Below are 14,215 nucleotides of genomic sequence, written 5' to 3' on the forward strand. Positions count from 1 at the left end.
GTTCTGGCACAAGAGCAAGCTCAGTTATGAACTTGATCTGAGCAATGGACTGAACTTGAGGAGAAAGCTTTAGTTCCCTTAGTGCATTATCATGGGTCCAAGCTTTTGTCTAGATAATTTGGAGGTATCAGGCACAAGCAAGCCAAGCACCAGCAGATATCCCTAGCTCACCTCTTCTAAAGGATGAAATGGCTTACGTGGAGACTGATAGCCAGCAATATGAACAGAAATGCAAGAGTCATAGCATGGGTTCAGCATGCTTGCACCTGCCGCCCCCCTGCAATGTAGACGTAACCCTTGAAAAGTCCACGGGAGATGGTGCTGCTTTCTCCTCAGGCTAAAATACACTTGAGCTGTGTGGTAAGTGTCCAAACAGTGTGGACTCAGTGGGGCTTTTGACACAGGATACAGCACTTTCTGTTCAAAGGTTAACGTTTATCCTTTTTCTTCCCTGAATGTTTAAACATTTAAATATTATCTGAAAGAGGTAAGAAAAGCTCTTTAAATAAACAACACAGAGAGAAAGTTCCAAACCTTACATAGCAGACTGGCCAGAAGAGTCATTTGCCAAGTGACTAATACTGTACTGAAATCCTGAGTATATACAAACTGTAAAATATATTAATACCTTGATATTTTTCTGTTGTCTCCTATTGTGAGGCAAAAGAGTTGTTTGACAAGACCTTTGAGATGTTTGAAATAAATAAAATTAACATAAAATGTTGGATTATTCTGTGTTATAATAACAGTAAGTGTAGTTGTTATATCTTGTTATAATTACAAAACCTACAGCTTAGAATGGAGAGATGGAAAGTGTTATTACTCCATTCAAGCTTAGAATACATTTTAGTTACTTTGCAGTATCTGCAAACATAATTAGAAACACATGTTAGCTCCATCATTTCCCTGAAATGCAGAGATTCCAGGGACTGTTGAAATAAAGTCTTTCCTAGGAAGCCTTCACACGTTTCACTTTCATAATGATTGAGTAATTGATGTCAGTCAATATTTTCTTGGTGGTGGCTATATTTATCTTCATGCTTTTCTTGATGCTTTTTGTCAAAAGAGTGCAAAGAGTTAGACCAACATTCAGATTGCATCATCTTTTTAAGTTTAAAATTTGGCTTATTTTTATTCATTTATGGAAAGTTCCAAAAGAAGCTTAAAAAGCCTTGAAATTCAAAACAGGGAACGTCAAAGTTCTTAGAGTTCTTATTTATATCACTTTTGAGTTACAGAAAACTGGTTTTGAAATTCCAGATGAGTTCCTTGGTGTATTGCTTTGAGCTGACTATCAGAAAGGATTGAATATGATCTGTTAGAATGGAGAATGTAAAAGCCTACTGCACTTAATGTGGGGGTGAGGAGGTGTTGATGTAGTTAGGGCCAAATTTTTACTATTACCTTATTACAATTATTACTATTGCTCACATGGAAGCGTACCTTATTTATCAGGTGGGTCCTCTCCCTTCCATGGTCCTAATTCCCGTTCATATTTTGACATCTCCTCTTTCTTACCAACATCTCATCTACATCCACCTTCCAGCCTCAGAGAAATTACTGTAGTCCCATGTCCAGGGGCTAGTGGACGTGACGTCAAGCTGGAAGGATATACAAGAGCTCCCTCAGATCCTGCAAAGGTTGTGTGTAACCTCAGATTGTCCTCACTTTTCCTTGGAATTTTCTTCAAGACATTTTGAAGAGCGCTCTGATGGTGAGCTGTTAGTAGCAAGCAAATATGAACTTATTACTGATGTGGATATATAGAAAAGTTATGCAGATGTACAGAACAGCTATCTGAGCATAAGTTTTATTCTGTTTTTCTCATGGATTCCTACATTTAAAAGGTTCCTGCCCAGAGCCAGAAACCCCCCCCTTTCTTGCTAGAAAAATATGAAGGATGTGCCCTTCCCTTTCCCCTTTTCAGCAAAATCTTCCTCCACAGTCTTTGTTATAGGACAGGATATTCAGTACTGTTATTTCATGGGACTAGTCACTGGTTGAAGGAAACAAATTTGTTTTGGAAGTTGGGTTTGGGTTTGTTTTGTTATATTTTGTTTTTCTGGTAGAATAGCCAAGGTTCAGACAGCAAGGTAACATGAAAAAATGTAACAAAGTTAGAAAATTACATACATGTTAATCACTTAAAGACGAGTGTAAAGTAAAAGAAAGGGTAACTTAATAGGATAAAATAAACATAACAGAAAATTTAAATTAAAAGGAAAAGATACAAGTAAATCCAGTAATAAGATACATACTTCCATACTTTTTATGTAATTACATTTATGGGAGTATAGGGAAAAAGAAAGCAAAAAGTTGCCAAGCAACCATCTGTTAGCAGCCAAATCTTCATCCAACTTTCCAATAATTCTTCTTTTAGATAAGGAAAATTTATTTTAGTTTATTCAGATGATTTATCAATTTCGGGTGTGTGTAAAAATGCATGGGGTCCCAGTTCATTGTATAATGAGAAAGAAAACCTGAGAAAAGCAAAATACAGTTAAGTACAACTGACGTGGAAAGGAACTGGAAGACTCGACAGTTTAAGAATATTTCCTATTTACCCAACAATATTCCAAACTCCAGATTTGAGATTGCCAGTATAACAAAATGATCTCAGTTCTTTCCAAGGCACTATGGTTAACACAGGACTGAAAAAAGATGTCCTCAGTTGCCATTCACAAGCTCTTTTTTTTCCTCACTACTCCATCTTCTTACTCATTCTTTTCCTGTTCAGTGTAGTAGGATAATTAGTTAAACTAAGGAAAACTACCATTTTACTTATCCCAGCAATGTGAAAGCTTACAAGCAATAAAATGAGCTGTGAGTGCATCCTGGAGGGAAGAGGGGGGAGTGAAATGTTACTTCTTTTAAAACTTGGGATATTACTCTTGTACACAGCTTTTTTTATAGAAACGTGGCTAATACAGGTCCAAAAGACTATAAGAAAATTATGACAAACATTCATTTAGCAATGTTATGTTTGTGTGTTGTATGTACATATGTAAATACTGTTGGCTGTTTTGTCATAAGTTGTTTTATTTGTGTGTTCTTGAACGGTGACTTCTTTTGAACTAACTTGCAAGCTTACTTCCCTAAGCTTGAAATCTGGAAGCTCTGATACTCATTACAGTCACTGCTGCCAAAGGGTACTGTTTTGTTAATTAACCCAGTTCTTAAACTTGAGTGTTTTTACCAATAAACATTGAATCATTTAGGATGGAAAAGACCCTTAAGATCGTCGAGTCCAACCATCAACCTAACACTGCCAAGTCCATCACTAAGCCACATCCCTAAGTGCTACACCTCTATGTCTTCTAAGTACTTCCAGGGATGGTGACTCAACCACTTCCCGGGACAGCCTGCTCCAATGCTTGACAACCCTTGCAGTGAAGAAATTTTTCCGAATATCTACTCTAAACATCCCCTGGTGCAACTTGAGGCTGTTTCCTCTTGTACTATTGCCTGTTACTTGGGAGAAGAGACTGACCCCCTCCCCTCTACAACCGCCTTTCAGGGGGTTGTAGAGAGCAATAAGGTCTCCCCTCAGCCTCCTTTTCTCCAGGTGAAACAACCCCAGTTCCCTCAGCTGCTCCTCATAAGACTTTTTCTCTAGACCCCTCACCAGCTTTGTTGCTCTTCTTTGGACACACTCCTGCACCTCAATGTCTTTCTTGTAGCCCAAAACTGAACACTGTATTCAAGGTGGGGCCTCACCAGTGCCAAGTACAGGGAGACTTCCCTAGTCCTGCTGGCCACATTATTCCTGATACAGGCCAGGATACTGTTGGCCTTCTTGGCCTCCTGGGCACAATGCTGGCTCATATTCAGCCGGCAACCAGCACCCCCAAGTCCTTTTCCACTGGATGGCTTTCCAGCCACTCTTTCTCAAGTCTGTAGCACTGCATGGGGTTGTTGTGACTCAAGTGCAGGACCCAGCACTTGGCCTCATTGAACCTCATACCATTGGCCTCAGGCCATCAGTCCAGCCTGTCTAGATCCCTCTGTAGAGCCTTTCTACCCTCAAGCAGATCAACAATCCCTCCCAGCTTGGTGTCTGCAAAATTACTGAGAGAGCACTCAATCCCGTCGTCCAGATCATTGATAAAGATATAAAAGAGAACTGGCTCCAGTACTGAGCCCTGGGGAACACCACTTGTGACTGGCTGCCAACTGGTTTTAGCTCTGTTCACTGCAACTCTTTGGGCCTGGCCATCCAGCCAGTTTTTTACGCAGTGAAGCGCAAGCTCCTCTCCAAGCCATGAGCAGACAGTATTTCCGGGAGAATGCTGTGGTAAAGGGTGTCAACAGCTTTACTAAAGTCTAGGTAGACAACATTCACAGCCTTACACTCATCCACTAAGCATGTCACCTTGTCATGGAAGGAGACCAGGTTTGTCAAGCAGGACCTGCCTTCCATAAATCCATGCTGACTTGGGCTGATCACTTGGTTGTCCTGTCTGTGCCGAGTGATGGCACTCAAGATGATCTGCTCAATAACCTTCCCCAGCACTGAGGTCAGACCGACAGGCCTGTAGTTCCCTGGATCCTCCTTCTGGCCCTTCTTGTAGATGAGTGTCACATTTACTAACCTCCAGTCAATGAGGACCTCCCTGGTTAGCCAGGACTGCTGCTAACTGATGGAAAGTGCCTTGATAAGCACTTCCACCAGCTCCCCCAGTACCCTCAGGTGGATCCCATCTAGCCCCATAGATGTGTGTGTGTCTAAGAGGTGTAGCAGGTCACTAACCATTTCCCCTTGGATTATGGGGGCTTCATTTGGCTCCCCATCCCTGTCTTCCAGCTCAGGAAGCGGTGTACCCCAAGAACAACTGGTCTTACTGTTAAACAGCAGCAAAGAAGACATTAAGTACCTCAGCCTCTTCCTCATGCTTTGTCACTGTGTTTCCCCTCACATCCAATAAAGAATGGAAATTCTCCTTAGCACCCCTCTTTTTGCTAACATATTTATAGAAACATTTCTTGTTATCTTTTACAGCAGTAGCCAGATTAAGTTCTAGTTGGACTTTGGCCCTTCTAATTTTCTCCCTGCACAACCACATGACATCCATGTAGTTGTCCTCAGTTCCCTGCCTCTTCTTCCAAGGTCGTAAACTCTCTTTTTTTCCCTGAGTTCCAGCCAGAGGTCTCTGTTCAGCCAGGCTGGTCTTCTTCTCCACCAGGCTGTTGACACATAGGGATGACCTGCTCCTATACCTTTAGGATTTCCTTCTTGAAGAATGTCTAGCCTTCCTGGACTCCTTTGCCGTTCAGGACAACCTTCCAAGGGACTCTGTAAGCCAGTCTCCTAAACAGGCCAAAGTCTGCCCTCTGGAAGTCCAAGGTGGCAGTTCTGCTGACCTCCCTCCTTACATATATGAGAATTGAAAACTATCATTTCATGATCGCTGTGCCCAAGACAGACTCCAACCATCACACCACCCACAACTTCTTCTCTGTTCACAAACAAAAGGTCCAGCAGGGCACCTTCCCTAGTTGGCTTCCTCAGCAGATGTGTCAGGAAGTTATCTTCCACCCATTCCAGGACTCTCCTACACTATATCCTCTCTGCTGTATTGTATTTCCTGCAGACATCTGCTAAATTGAAGTCTCCCATGAGAATAAGGGCTAGCGATCATGAGACTTCTCCCAGCTGCTTATAGAATATTTCATCTGTCTCTTCATCCTGGTTGGCTGGTCTATAGCAGACTCATAAAACAAGTTAAGAATATTGTCTATTTTTAACATTGAATTTCCATGTTGCAATTATTAGGAATTAGAGTACGTCAAATTAATCAGTGGAGTCTGGTGTTACGCGCACAAAATGGGCTATTTTGAGATTTGATTTTGGTTTGGGTGGGGGAGTTGAGTAATCTTTGCAAGACTCTTGGCACTAGACTTCATAGGACCTTTATACAAGACATTAATACTCCCTGTATGTTATGAACATAGCACAAATTTTATTTAATCACTGATAGATACAATTTTACAAAATTAAGATAATCCAACCAATGTCAGATCCAGATTTTAATTATGTAGCTAAGATATTCTGCATTTACTCTGCTGTTGCAGATCATGTGTCTCAGTTCTTACTGATCAACTGAAATGGAGTAGGACCTTTAGAATCTGTCTGTAGGTGCAGGTTAATGAAGTAAAGCTTGCGTATACTCAGGATTTATGTGTATTTGTGTACTTAACATGATAGTAGCCTGTAATTTTTACCATGACACGGCTAGGAAAGAACAATACTCTATCTATGCCCATAGCCAACATCATCTAGCTATAGAGGAATAAAATTACTAAACTTTGTCTATAGTGCAATTTAAGAATTAATTTGTTACTTCTTCTGTGTTGAAACATGCCTTTTATGATAGTAAAGACAAAGATGAACCTAATTCAAATTAGACAGAATCCCAAAGGAAAATGTGACTCATTTATTGTGAACCATCAGAAACAGAGGTAAAAAGAAATATTTATGAATTCCAGGTCCAATTTAGCTTGTGATATTTAAAAAAGTAATCTAATACTGAACTTGAGTAATAGAGCTGTGTGAATGTTTTGTATTATGGCATCTGGTTACAAGTATTTTTATATACTTCTCTGTTTAATCTGACAGCCAAATGCAAAACCTGTAGTTTAGAGAGGCATCCAGAAATTCAATATATGGATTTAATGTTCCTCGTTGATGTTTTACTGTTTACAAAGAATGTAAGTCTTCTGACTTAGGAATAATTATTATAATACACTATAGTGCTTTATAGGTTGTATTAGAAATATTACCCATTTCCCTGGTTTCAGAATAGAGTAAGTCTGTAAGTTTATGGAAGGAGGACTATTTACACTTAATTAACAGGCAGGTAAGAACATATTAGGACCCAAGACATTGTCTACAATGTATTTCTTATAGTCATATATTGGCTAAGCAGTTCTGAGCCTTAATTTTCAGTTAAAATAGTTTAATTTATTTTTTGCTGTTGATAATTGTATTAGGTATACCAGATATTTTTTAAAAAGGGTAAGTAGTACCACAATGCCTATTAGATCATATCTACTATTCAGGACAAAAGCCATTGTAAGCACAGACACAAAAAATCAGGGGCATGATTTAATTCCTGATTCCAACAGCTTTTTCTAAAGCCAAATGGAGGTAAACAAAAAAAGCAAAAGGTGAATTACTATATGTTTTGATTTGAAGGTTGTATAGTGATACTCAATGTTTCATCCATTAGTTAAGGAAATAATGCTCACTCTTGCAAGTATCCCTATTTAAATCAGTTATATGAGTGAAAAATTATCCTTATGAATATAGATTTGTTCTGGATTGTTGCCCTTAGATTACAGTTTTACAAATGCTATTTTGATGACTAAAGGGAAACTTAGTAGCTAATATTGTTCTCCACTGTAAGATGTTTGTCCTTTTAAACAAAATATATTAAAAGTATATGAGGAGATGATCTGGAATGGAATGTCGGAGGCAGAAGCATATCTCCACAGATAGGAGATAGGCAAGGTCTGTCATTACAAGCTGAGAAGGCCAAATATGTTTGTTTATACAATGGAATAAAGCATAAAATAGTCTGAAAAGAAACTATATAGGAAAAATTCTTATAATAGTTACTGTAATTTGCCATTGACCTGAAGTATGTCTATGGCCAAAAGAGGCAGTTTGCTTCAGGACTTTGAATAGCCTTTTCAGAAGATGGAAGGACAATAAATTTCTTGGCTCTAATTCCGTTCTAGATATTAGTAGGAACCAAAGTCATCCCAGCTGGAAACTGTTTACCTCTCAGCTGACCTGAGGGCAAACAAGACAGACTTTGTCCTTTATACTGTCCACTCTGTCCACTGAATAGTGGCTCTAAAAGAAGTATATTTTGCAAAAAGCTGTTACTCATCCTCTGCTCACTGCTCACTGGAACCATAGTTCCAGATCCAACTGGGCACCTAATGTCATTGCAGCCTTATCCCTAATTTTTGTTATCAATAGGCAATGTATTCAGGGACTGGAAATCTGCTATTCCTCAGCATGATAGAAATGTGTAAGGAAAACAAATGCTACCCCTGTTCTAGGCATTCAGTGAATTTCTGGGAGCATCCATTGGTTCAGCTAACATAGCTTCTGAGGGTCACTTCATTCGCACATCACCAGCTATCACATGTGTGGGAAAGGCAGCCTTGAAAGCATTATATATTTGTATATCAGGGGCCTCATCCCTTATCTGATTTTATGACCGCAAATAATACAATTTTTCTACAGTAGGCTCCTGCTTTTCCTCCCTTCTTCCACACCTATTTCTTCCCCTCAAGCTGTTGCCTCTTTCATTTCTTTCTGCCTTCCCAAGAATGTCGGAGAAAACAATGTGCTGGGCTTTAATAACAAATCCTGGGATCAGGGTAGCCCAGCACTGACTCTCTGATGGCTCTCCAAATAAAGTTGCGCTAATGGAAACTATCTGGTAATGATACTTTTCAAAGACACCTCACCTGCTTTGACATGCTGGTTATGCCATCCACACAGTCTGTCTTATGTAGTCCTCAAAGCTACGTGTCTTCCCATTGTATAGGACAAGCCTTATTGGAATAGAGCTCTTAGCTCTATGCTGAACTGAGAAATTAAGCGTAAAATACGTAAAAAGGTTATGGATATAAAGGAGAAGACATAGCCATCAAGGACAAGTACGTTTATTTCAGTGGAAACATTGTCAAACATGACCTAGGAGAAGTGAGAAGCTAAGCAGTAAGTAACTGGAACTCACAGATGTAGATCAGAAGAGCATGGAGAAAGGACAATAGTGAGGACAACTATACCTACATATGAGGCTAAGAAATAAATGGGTTGAGATAGGGAAATATTTTCTTTCTCACAGAAGAGCTAGTTAGTATTGTGAACTTAAGAGAACAGTATCTTTGGATCATGATGGATGCCAAAATAAATATCTGCTTATCTTTAATCTCATGCAAACAAATCAAAGACAGATCTGCTTTCCTTTTCTCAGGGCTGCAGACAGCAAAGATTGTCTTTGCTACCATGAAATATTTTGCAGCAGATCTTAAAAAATACAGAAATCAAAAAGCTATCCAAAAAATGTATACTTCCTTTGGCATATTCACTTGGGTTCTGCTTCTTGACCATAGGACTGGTTCCGGACGTTTTCTCCTAGATATTCAAAAAAGGGGCCTCTACAGAATGGCCCACATGTGAATCTCTTAAATGGACCTTAGGTCAGCTTAGAAAAAAGCCTTTCCCTGGAGGCCTTTTCAAACGTAAGGGTTGAAGTATGACAGGATTTTCCTGATACTGTAGTTTTGTTTCTCATTTCAGGAGATATGCACAACCACATTTCTTGGCAGGTTCCCATAGAAGTTGCAGATTTGACTTGCTGCCCCAAAAGACTACCTATGGATTTTTATACAGTCAGATCACCTTACATTCTTTTTCCTGGATTTAACCTGGTTCTCCTTACCTGTATCCAAAAGAGGGGAAGAAAAGGTTTTCTAAAGAAATATCCCAGGAAATAGTATAGTATTGCTGTTGTGATATTTCCCAGTAGCGAAATTTGGCTCCTAGTCCTATTTCCTATTTCTATTAGGAAGGACTGGCTCATTGGCCCAAATTACAGCCCTCAAGACACCTGAGGAATCACCTAAGAGATGAGTAGGCTGCATCACACGCATACAGGTTTTTTAGTATTAAATATGTGGAGTAGTTTGTTCTTGGTGTTTGCCGCAAAGGCATGTGAGGCAGTGTGTTTTGTGGCCTGGGGATGATCTGGCTTGAGCCCAGCTCCTCTTTTTTGAAACCATATTGCCTGTGGGCACAACAGTTTAGCACAAATTGGACTTTCAGCCTCAATTTCACCTGCTGAGGCCAGCTGGCATATACCAAAACTGAACCAATTAAGCAATGTGGAAACCAGGTAACTTAGAGCCTGAGTTCAAAGTCAAGACAGAATTATCATGAAATGTTAATACAGCCAGAAAATCAGAGAAGAAATGGTGGTGTGGGTAGCACTGTAGTTCTGACAGACGCATTCTTTATATTCTTATACTTAAACTTTGAATTATTATGTAAATAAGCAGTTTTTCATCTGTGTATTGATTTGATTATGTGTTTGATTTGGTATGTTACCAAAGACTGTATAAACTAGAAGGCCGTGAATTATAGTTATAAAATGTTGCAGCAGAAAGAAAATATTAGTACTTAGGAGGTTTCATAACTATCTGTTTCCTTTCTGTAGCTATTTTCTTCTGGAAAAATCACAGGCACCAGAGTAGCTGAGCTGAAAGGAAAGTATACCCTGCTGCATAAGACTGTGATAAGGTACAATGTTCCTTTTTTAGACTGTTGTTTAAGTAGCCACAGCATTGCATGTTTAGAGTAATTTTCTGCTGATGCTGAAGCCTAATTGTCATTTAAAGCTTTCTTACAGTGATTGTTCATAAAGAGGAAGCAAGAAGACAACACTGAAAACCAGTATTATTTCACAGGAAGGAGCTAAAAGCTCATTTCTAAGAAGGAAAATGAGACTCCGACACATCTAAATAGGAGCAAATTTTACCCTCAGAGAATATTGACAGTCACATTAGACAGGACTGCTAATATATTTAAAAGGTTAGAACCTTAAGCTTCAATGTATAAATGAAACCGGGAAATTAGGTGTAGTAGTTGTGAGTCTGCCCTGCTCTGGTACTTGCTGGTGGAGAGAGAAGAGATCATGCACGTGGCCCAGTGCCAGCTTTGATCAGGGCACGTGTGAGTGGAAGGAAAAGAAAATGGAGGGCCGAAGTGGGACAATATAGTACAGTTGTACTAGGGGAACAGTGTGCCACAGAACAGAGCAGTCCTACTGCAAATATTGCAATACTACATTAGTATTTGTGATTAATAATTTTGATATTACTTATGGTATACCCATAATTATTGGTAAAATCAGCGTCATGATACTCCTGTTATATTTCTGTAATACTTATCATAATATTATGATATCATGATATTATGATAATATTACAGAATGATATTATGATTGCCCAGAAAGCCAACTGTATCCTGGGCTGCAGCAGAAGTGTGGCCAGCAGGTCAAAGGAGGCGATTCTGCCCCTCTACTCTGCTCTCATGAGACCCTCACCTGGAGTACTGTGTCCAGCTCTGGAGTCCCCAACAACAGAAGCACATGGATCTGTTGGAGCGTGTCCAGAGGAGAGCCACGAGGATGATCCGAGGGCTGGAGCACCTCTCCTATGAGGACAGGCTGAGAGAGTTGGGGCTGTTCAGCCTGGAGAAGAGAAGGCTCCGGGGAGATCTTACTGCCGCCTTCTAGTACCTAAAGGGGGCCTACAGGAGAGCTGGGGAAGGACTTTTTACTCGGGCATGTAGTGATAGGACGAGGGGGAATGGCTTTAAATTGGAAGAGGGCAGGTTTAGATTAAACATTAGGAAGAAATTTTTCACTTTGAGAGTGGTAAGGCACTGGAAAAGGTTGTTGAGGCCCCATCCCTGGAGGTGTTCAAGGCCAGGCTGGATGGGGCTTTGAGCAACCTGGTCTGGTGGGAGGTGTCCCTGCCCATGGCAGGGGGGTTGGAACTGGATGATCTTCAATTCCCTTCCCACCTAAACCATTCTATGATTCTATATCCACCATTAACAATATTTGAGCTCAATTTCCCCGACAGTTCACATCAAAACCTTTATGGTAATTCTGCTTACAAGAGAACCATGGCGGTTCTGTCACTGAAGCTAAGACTTAATTTAAGGAATGTAAAACTAATTCAAGTCATACTGGCTTGCTGGGGTTATGCTGGGATTTGGTGTGCCTCCTGGCAATCTGAATAGACGTAAGTGCTAAGTAATGTGAAGTAATTTAAAAAGGGGTTCCCAGAATCCTGAAAACACAGTTTTTCTTTGGGTTAGCTGAGTCTTCTAGTTTCATCTTAATAAAATGGTGAGTTAGAATATGGCCCTGACTGTAAAAAGTCATGTAATTTTATTCAGATTACTGCATAGCAAATATTTTAGGGAAGCAAAATTAAAACCAGCACTCCTAAACCAGTTCAACTTCCTAGAAAATGTAAGCATTTCCTTAATGCTCAGAACTCAACATATTATGTGGATGTTGGATTAGTTGCTTGAGAAGGCTTCTACCACACTGATATTCACTGAGCTGAAGTAGAAATCCAGTATCTGCTGAACTTGATTGACTTTTAGCCAGTGTTAGTTTGAAACCAGTCTTTGGTTGGAAAAAATACAAGCATGTTACTATATATATTATTTTATATATTTATAAAGCATTCTTTTATATAGAACATTCTTTTAAGTAAAGACAATTCCTTTGTATGTATAATAAGTGGAACACGGACAAAGAAAAACAAGACTCAGCTGTCTTTTCTGTCACATGTAAAACTACTGTAAACACCATGCACCAAAAGCATGAAAATGTCAGATGGTAGATTACATCTCTCATTCTTTCTGTGGTTCTCACCGGAGTACGAAATTGCTGTACTTCTATAAGTAGATTGGAGAGAATTATGTCACATTCTTTACTTAGATGTAGTCATGTCAAAGCAAAATGCCAACACGTGAACGAGTACTAACACCCACAGGTAAATTTCTCTTACTGCTAGAAGAAAGCAAGGGAAATCAATTAGCAAAAATTGATTGTGATGTCCAGTATATTTTAAGGACATCAAAAGTGGGATTCACTTGCCTATATGTTAACATCAGTAGGCATGCACATCTGAACTAGGTATCTGGAGTCCCTTAACGGTCAATATTAAAAAATAGGCACCACACACTTCCTCCCTATACGGACATCTCTATGTGTCTGGTTTTCTCCGTTGGCTATAAAGAGCATCCTGATGATAGGTTCAGTATGTGTGCATACTTTTTTCTTGCAACGAACCATTCACAGAATCAATACCACTTTTTAATTTTTAGTTCTTCACCCTTACATGTGCAGTACAGTTCTGTGGATCAAGAACTTTTTTTTTCAGTTATTACAGTTGAATCTAATTTCTTTGCTAATTAATCCCCATCTGTCCCAGTGCTGTTACAATGTCATGTGGAAACAAATGATGCTGGATGAGGTCTTGAGGCTGTGTGTGTTCTTCTTTCATTTAGTTGCACACAAAAATCTCAAGGAGAAAATCTTATGCGGTGTAGATCCCCGTGACAACTATGCCAAATGATTGCAACTTACCTCTGTAGTATACAACACAAATTCATCTAATACGATGAATGCAACTAGTCTGTATGCAGATAGGTTCCAAGGCTGTTGCTAGAGTACACAGGGTTGTAAGTTTATAGTGTGGTCCTATGTTTAGTGGTAAATAGTCCTTTATTTCTTGGTTTCAGTTTTGCACAATTTGGCATTCTGGAAAGCTGAGAGATGTCACCTGGCAGATAACATCTTTGATACATTTCTTCAAAGTGTTGCGTGCTTTTAAATTTATGTTTGCTGCACAGCTGAAATTCGGGGTCGGCTGTCATCCCATTCTGGTGCTGTCTTACCCATCCACTTTGCAGTGAGGCTGCACGTAAAGCTGATATACCTGAGCTCATATATGGACCCTGAAAACCAATTTGGTCACACAGTCATGTGGCCGAATTGTAAATTTTAATTTTTATTATCTCAGTTTAGGAACTTAATATGAATATTTTGATACATCAAGCTGTAAGAAAGTCAGGCAATAATGATAGTTCATTGACAGTTTGGGAATCTCGTCTTCTTAAGCCTATGTTAAATTATTAATTCCTTCACAAATGCAAAATCTGCCACACCAGACTTGGCAAGCCTACTTTTGCACTTATGTGATTCTAGATATGTGTATTGTATAGATGTTCAGTTATTTTTCATTGCCTTCAATTAAATTTAAATCTTCACATGAAAAAATACTGTTGGCTACTATAGGGAGCAAGATCTGGTCTAGATTCAACACTGAGTTCTTGTTTCTATTTTTATCTTTTTTATTATCTTGAAAAAATCAATACTAAGAATTTTGGTTTTATGGAAGAACTTACATTTTTATGTAATTTAATGTAAAAATTATGTTTTATGTAAGAATTATGTTTGAAATGAATGCGTATTACTGCAACCAACTATATTTTCTCCTAAAACAGCGTACATTCTGTTGGACTTAAAGAAGATCTAAATATTGTGTAGAGTCTTGTGTTGATAAGTTAATTTATTTTTCCCCTTAAAAGTTATGATGGAAGTACATG

The 14,215-nt window shown here is 39.2% G+C and overlaps 1 protein-coding gene across 1 annotated transcript in view; it reads left to right on the forward strand.

Moving 5' to 3' along the window:
* The window catches only part of CCDC146 (coiled-coil domain containing 146), a 59,964-nt gene that overhangs the window by 9,044 nt on the left and 36,705 nt on the right, over nucleotides 1-14,215 (forward strand). Inside the window, exon 2 of the mRNA XM_009882997.1 lies at nucleotides 10,239-10,321. Coding sequence (XP_009881299.1) covers nucleotides 10,239-10,321 — 83 coding nt within the window. The remainder of the gene's footprint in view (nucleotides 1-10,238; nucleotides 10,322-14,215) is intronic.

The sequence above is a fragment of the Charadrius vociferus genome, unplaced genomic scaffold (assembly GCF_000708025.1).
Source record: "Charadrius vociferus isolate BGI_N301 unplaced genomic scaffold, ASM70802v2 scaffold32, whole genome shotgun sequence".
Classification (NCBI taxonomy): Eukaryota; Metazoa; Chordata; class Aves; order Charadriiformes; family Charadriidae; genus Charadrius; species Charadrius vociferus.